A 6,817-nucleotide genomic window follows, 5' to 3' on the forward strand; every position below is an offset into this window, starting at 1 on the left:
TGTGTGTGTGTGTGTGTGTGTGTGAGAGAGAGAGAGAGAGAGAGAGAGAGAGAGATGGATTGGGGGAAGGGTTAGTGAAGGAAACGATGTATGTGTGTATGTCTATGTCTCAGCATGCATGACCACAGATCAGATATGATGAGAGGGAAGTAATACGGTGAGGACCAAGTCAGGGCTCTGCTCTGTGTGTCTAAGGCTCTTATCTCTGTGAGGGGGTTAATGTTGTGGATTAGAAAGCTTTGTAATTTAGCCTTTCTAACCCCCTCAAACACACCATGACTCGCGTGCACACACACACACACACACACACACACACACACACACACACACACTCATCTATCTTAGCCTCTGCACAAACCTCCACTCCCTTTACACTCTCTCGCACACACCAACCTCAACCCATCTCACCCTCATCTTTGTACTCACCTCGACCTGACCTTGCTGACATAATCTAAAATGTTCCCCTGCATAAACCCACCCCTAGCCCTATCTGACCAATCAGACCAGCACAGATGAAAGACCCTTGTCCAATCAGAGGGCAGAGATTAGTTTGGGGATGAGCCTCGGTCAGTCCCTTGATGTTGCATGGCCAGAGAAACTGAGTCATCTGTGTGTGTGTGTGTGTGTGTGTGTGTGTGTGTGTGTGTGTGTGTGTATAATCCAAGCCTTCTCATTATTGTGTAAGCAGGTTAGGTAATAACATAACACACTACAGCTTAGGGATGACAGGGAACATGCTTTCTAGTTAAGAAACAGAAAAAACACACACACACCGATCTGAGTGCTCCTCGAGACAGCTTTTCTTGACCCCATTTTCTGAAAGAGTGCCATTCTCTAAAAAAGAGATTCATAAAGATTTAGAAAAAGGATTCTGGTACACACACAGAGGGTAGAGGGTTGGATCAGGTCAGATTTGTACAGTATCATGCTAATGCTAGGTAAGTGTGTGTGTGTGTGTTACACTCTACACAGGTGTGCTCCCGAGTGGCGCAGGAACTGCAACTCAGTGCTAGAGGCGTCACTACAGACCCTGGTTCGATTCCGGGCTGTTTCACAATCGGCCGTGATTGAGAGTCCTATAGAGCAGCCACAATTGGCCCAGCGTCATCCGGGTTTGGGTTTGGCTGGGGTAGGCCGTCATTGTAAATAAGAATTTATTCTTAACTGACTTGCCTAGTTAAATAAAGGTTCAAAATAAATACCTGTAGTTAGTTACCTGTGTGAGAGACTTCCTGTGAGAAGAGGAAGTGGTCCAGATGACAGAGGGAGTGCCATGTCTGTCAATCAAAAAGAAAGAGAGCGGGGTTAGGCTGAAGTCTTTAGTGTGTGTGTGTGTGTGTGTGTGTGTGTGTGTGTGTGTGTGTGTGTGTGTGTGTGTGTGTGTGTGTGTGTGTGTGTGTGTGTGTGTGTGTGTGTGTGTGTGTGTGTGTGTGTGTGTGTGTGTGTGTGTGTGTGTGTGTTACCTGTGTGAGGTGCAGTGCCAGGGAGGGCAGTAGGTTAAAAGGTGAGCGTAGCAGTGTGAACAGACACACACAGGTGAACACCTGAGACGCTGTCAGAACGTTACCATCATCCACCAGCACATACACACCCAAACTGGACACACACACCTGTAGAGACACAGAAAGGGGAGTGTGTGTGTGTTAGTACATGTTAATCATCCATCACCATCTATCAGTCCTCATCTACAGTATCCATCAGTCCACAATAACAATCACAGACCAAACTATCCGATCCCAGATCCATTCATCGATAATCACTGATCCTCATCTGTGATCCGGTCAGATTAGGGTTGATCTCTGCACATTATTGAAACATCTAATATCCTTTCCAGTGCTGTATGTGCGTGTTAGGTTTGTCTCTCCAGGGCTCAGGTAGGCGGACACCAGTCTGTACAGAAAGCTGTGATTGGATGCTGATTGGATCCCTCAGATTGCATATCAGCTTCTGGGTCAGAGAGGTGGTAGGAAGATTACGACTGAAAAATGAAACGCACGCAATGTCCCAGACTGTCCACAACGCTGAGTCTGTATTAGTGATCAGCTTAGGACAGGGCTAAGCAACTACCCTCTCTATCTGGCCAGAGGGACCATGGGACTCACTAAAGTAGGGGGCTTTTTAAACACAAATCCCAATTCATTAACAAGGCTTATGTAGGTCTACTTTCTCATCATTGTTGATGATATTGACACTTTTGTACTGTTTAGTGACTGAACTAGGCAGCCTTGGTCCTGGAGAGCTACAGTGTCTCAGCTGGTGTCCCAGTCCAACACTGACCTTCAAACTCTACTGCACCTGTCTGTTAGGGTATTTCTGAGGGAGAGAGATGTCAGGAGAGGTCAGCGGTCAAAGACGGACCAGGAAAGGCACACAGACGCGGTCCAATAGGGAGAAGGCCGTCAGGAATCCCAGAATCCTCAGCGTCTCCAGCTCCTTCTCTCTGGCAATGCCCACTCTGCACTGGAACCACGCCTCCAAGACCAACAACTTCACCGTCTAGAAGGATAGAGGGAGGAAGATAGAGAGGAAGTGGGAATAGAGAGAGTTGAGTACAACAGATATTAGATCACTTAGAAAAAGAGAAAGAGACAGGACCCAAGAAGTCTTGAGGTTACTAAGAAATTGAAAAAGAGTGTGAGAGACAGACTTTGATTCCGTTCAGCATCTCCTGCATGAGCTGCTGTCTTTCTCCCCTCACGCTCTCCTGGCTTCTCTGAGGGGGAAAAGACATTGTTACACACATACACAGGTCTGCGCCACGCAGCCACACACACCCACAAACACACTCTCTCTGTTACCTGTAATAGCCTTGCCCTGAGTTGTACAGCAGAGGTGAGCGGTACCAGCAGTAACAATACAGCTAGTCCCGCCAGAGAAGAGGGACCCAGCTCTCTCCACAGCAGACACACACACACTGTCCCCTGCACCCAGGAAGACCACAGGGCAGACAGGGAGACTGGGAGCTCTGCTAACCGTCCAACGTCAGCCCGGAGTGGGGTTAACGATGGGGCAGGGGAGGGTAGACACCCAGGAATACTGCACCGGGACAGGGCCTACAGTAGAAAAGAGAGAGGAAGGGTGGAGAGGTGAAGGGAAGGGGGGGGGGTGTAAGGACAAGGAAGGCAAGCATTTAACAGTGTTCTTTTATTTTCTTGAATGTATGTTCACTGAGAGAGAGAGAGGTGGATGTCTCTGTACCTGTTTATACAAGGCTCCAGTCAGCGCTGTCTGAACTCTGACCTCAGTCATCCTGCTGTGACGCTCACACACCTGCTGGACCAGGGCGTGGCACACTACAGCAGCCAATAGTGCCAGGGCATGGGTAAGCCCAGACCAATCAAAGACAGGCTGGTTCTCACAGTAGAGAATACCACACCTGGGGGATAGGTGAGGCAGTGCAGTGTAAGGAAGAGGGTATCTATCACCTGTGTATATTCTTGCTGAATCTAGACGTTCTGTGCTCTTACACTTTTATAAATGCTTTATTACATTTTTTACAGATTCCTTCAGCAATATGGGAACAATATGCATTTGAAGATAACGCCACAGGAAATGTGTACCTGGGTGTGTTTATGTGTGTGTGTGTGTGTGTGTGTGTCTGTGTCTGTGTGTACATGTGTGTTTGTGTGTGTGTACCTGAGGGCCTGAGGGGGCAGGAGGGCCAGTAGGTCAGAGGTCATCCTCAGCAGGGTTACCTGGAGCAGTGAGGGGTGGAGCCACCCATACAGATGACACAGCAGGGCGGGGCCAGACAGGTGAACACCTGGGTGGGAGGTGTTTCCACCCAGTGACTCCTCCTCTCCTGACTCTTGGCTATGACTCCGTCCCTCTGTCGTCCGGTGCTGCTGCTGCTGCTGCTGCTGGAGGGCTGAGCATAAACTCTGGGCTGAGTCCTCATCGCCAAGGCAACACAAGTCCGACAGCTGTAGCCCCCTCCTATGGCCCGCTGACACGACTCTGACAGCAACCACAGCACAAAGGACATCATCAATCAAAAAAATCTGCCAGTTATGTAACATACATCAGATACATTATGTTTAATGATAATGATGCATCTAATGTGAAAATGTTAATATTGTTACCTGTAAATCCACCAGTAGGACAAACGGCTGAGGAAGGAAACATCCCTCTCCAGAGGCGTCTGTCCCATGCAGAGAGGGAGGAGAGGAAAAAAGAGAGTGGCAAACTCATTCAACTTTAACATAGACCTACTCTTCTTTTGTTTTCTTTCATTTTGGGTGAAGGGAATAAACAATGAGTCTTTAATACATTGTATTATTATAGGCTATAGCTTCTGCTTTTATTGATTGCTGTATACATCAAATGTATCATAATTAACACATTGTTTAATTTCTGCGGAGATCAGCTGTGGACAGTCTGTCAGTCTTATTTAAATAATGTTTATGAACCATCCTTTTAAAACCTGTGACCTCTTAATTAAAGCTTAGGCTACTTGTATATGGCCTCCCTCGTCGGTAGCAAAAACTCCGAACAGACACTATAAACTCCACAGAAACAACAAAAGAACAAGAAAAGAAAGAACATAAAAATAGAAGAAAAAAAATGGAACTCACCTGTTTTCCGCCCCATCTGGCGGAGAGACGGAGAGACATACCCGGGGAGGGACGCACACGCCAGTTTGGCCCCGAGAGAGGGGATGGAGTGGAAGAGGATGGAGGGGACAATATCTCGCGGGGTGAATGGCCTAATGTACTAGTATGTCCACATCTGCACGCGGCCACAGCAGCAGCAGACTGACAGCAGCACGCGACATTAGCCTATGATCTGGTCCATTTCATAACAGAAAACAACCTGAAAGCACGATATAAGCCCCAATTTGTCAATTTACGCCTGGTGGCCTCTTTTCTTTGTTGTTTGCCTTTGCAGTTTTTAAATATCCGTTCCCATTGTCGTTGCATGGCTATGACTGAGTGAATGAATTGATGGATGTTGAAGGAGCGTAAAGCGTGTTGTAGAATCCCGCTGACGGCCTGCGGGAGAGGTGCGCGGCTAGGGGCGTGTTTTATGGCTGTCAAAATTCTGACGGAGTTCATGGGCTGCGTTTACTTAGGCAACCCAATTCTGATATTTTTTTCTCCACTAATTGGTCTTTTTGCCAATTACATCAGAAATGTTTCAGTGCTGATCTGATTGGTCAAAATACTAATTAGTGGAAAAAAATATCAGAATTGTGCTGCCTATTAAGACCGAGCTCATAAAAACGGTTTCCATTAGATAACACAGCCACAAAGACAGATTCCACAGCCACAAAGTATACATTGGCACACACAAAAAAGGGCATAATTTAATGCAGGGCTGCCAACCTTTGAAGAATGGTTGGAGTGAGATTTTGCCCAGATGGGGTCTCGGGGCCCTCCCCCAAGAACATTTTACTGTTTTAAAGCAAATTTCCTGGAATTCAATGTATTTTGGCATGGCTTCTGACCAGGGTGAAAAACACACAGGTCAGGTGTATTCAGAAGGCTTTGAATATTACATGAACACTCAAATTTGACGACATTGTTGTTTTGAGATTTTTGGTGGGTAAAAATTTTTGTAACATATTTTCTCAGTGATGACATCACAGCTATCACAAACTGGCAGAGTGTTTAGTTCATTACCATGTGCAGCTCGCCACATCTATCTTGTAAAGATAAATTGACAGTTAATTGGATAATCACGGCTGAATGAGATGGCACAGAATCGCAAATATTGTTAATCTCCAATCAACATTAAAGAACCCTAAACTGAAGAAGTGTCTCTCTCACCGTCTCTCTAATAAGAGTACAAACTCCATAACTTCACCTACTCTATCAGTGTATAAATTCCAGAGTCATCAACCTCTAATTCATGTTCTTTCAGAGTCGGATTGAGTAAACCATCCGAAGAGATTGATCCAACACATACGGGCGCACCTGACCCATCCGTGCGGCCCCGTTTACAGAGAGAAAGATATCCCCAAGCTCACCTGGGTGATTATGCTGTTGAATATCTCCCTCGCCAGGAACAACGCCTATCCACAACTCAGGCACCTCCATCATTAGGACGAAGGCGTAGTCGAGTGGACATCCGATCAGAGAGGAGTGATACCAGCTCCAGATATAGTGCCCACTCATCGGTGAGCCGCTTCCCAGATCTATCCCACTTCCAAGCAGCTATGTGGAGGAAGGAATGACCTACAATGCCAGCTAGAGCAAGATCACAACGTCGACGTAGAGTGTTGATGCATAGCAGCCCGAAGCCAGTGAAGCTCAGCGACAACAGGAAGAAGCTCAGCATCTACAGCAGGAAGCTCACCGGGCCCGAGGAGCATCTACAGAAGGTATCTAATGAGCTAGATCTAGCCAAGCTTGTCACGTCTTTTCTTAAAGAAAGAGATGAAGGTGTTGATGCAGCCAGAACCCAGGTGACTCAGTCAGAGGAGAGGAGCCCCTCGCCAGCGCCGTCTGATGAATTATGTGACAGCTTTGAGTCTATCCCACTGACACAACCACACCACGCCAACCTAGGAGAAAGAGGCGGAGCTTCACATCATCTCAATCTCTGCGTTGCGCCAAAGAAGCAGCTGTCGATGCCACGCTTGGAGCTGTGTGCTGCACTCACTGGGGCTCAGCTGGCCAGTGTACCTCATGGAGAAATTCACCCTGCCTAACGGACAAGTCATCCTCTGGGCCGATTCCACCACAGTCCTTCATTGGCTTAAGTCAGAATCTTGTAGATAGAAGGTTTTTGTAGGAACTCATGTTACATAGATTCAGTACCTTACGGATGTAGTCAACTGGAGGTATGTGGATACCACGAACAAGCCGGCAGATGA

At 47.1% G+C, this 6,817-nt stretch overlaps 1 protein-coding gene across 1 annotated transcript in view; it reads right to left on the bottom strand.

The window, feature by feature from the left end:
• The window catches only part of abcc13 (ATP-binding cassette, sub-family C (CFTR/MRP), member 13), a 14,276-nt gene extending 9,243 nt beyond the window's left edge, over nucleotides 1-5,033 (bottom strand). The window contains exons 1-10 of the mRNA XM_042298948.1: nucleotides 4,575-5,033; nucleotides 4,083-4,141; nucleotides 3,637-3,957; nucleotides 3,199-3,376; nucleotides 2,799-3,053; nucleotides 2,648-2,713; nucleotides 2,359-2,496; nucleotides 1,464-1,610; nucleotides 1,217-1,277; nucleotides 774-834 (exon numbers count right to left, since the gene is read on the bottom strand). Of these exons, the coding sequence (XP_042154882.1) occupies nucleotides 774-834; nucleotides 1,217-1,277; nucleotides 1,464-1,610; nucleotides 2,359-2,496; nucleotides 2,648-2,713; nucleotides 2,799-3,053; nucleotides 3,199-3,376; nucleotides 3,637-3,957; nucleotides 4,083-4,141; nucleotides 4,575-4,613 (1,325 nt within the window). The 5' untranslated portion in view covers nucleotides 4,614-5,033. The remainder of the gene's footprint in view (nucleotides 1-773; nucleotides 835-1,216; nucleotides 1,278-1,463; nucleotides 1,611-2,358; nucleotides 2,497-2,647; nucleotides 2,714-2,798; nucleotides 3,054-3,198; nucleotides 3,377-3,636; nucleotides 3,958-4,082; nucleotides 4,142-4,574) is intronic.
• Nucleotides 5,034-6,817: the final 1,784 nt, after the last annotated feature.

Source organism: Oncorhynchus tshawytscha, linkage group LG16 (genome assembly GCF_018296145.1).
Source record: "Oncorhynchus tshawytscha isolate Ot180627B linkage group LG16, Otsh_v2.0, whole genome shotgun sequence".
Lineage (NCBI taxonomy): Eukaryota > Metazoa > Chordata > Actinopteri > Salmoniformes > Salmonidae > Oncorhynchus > Oncorhynchus tshawytscha.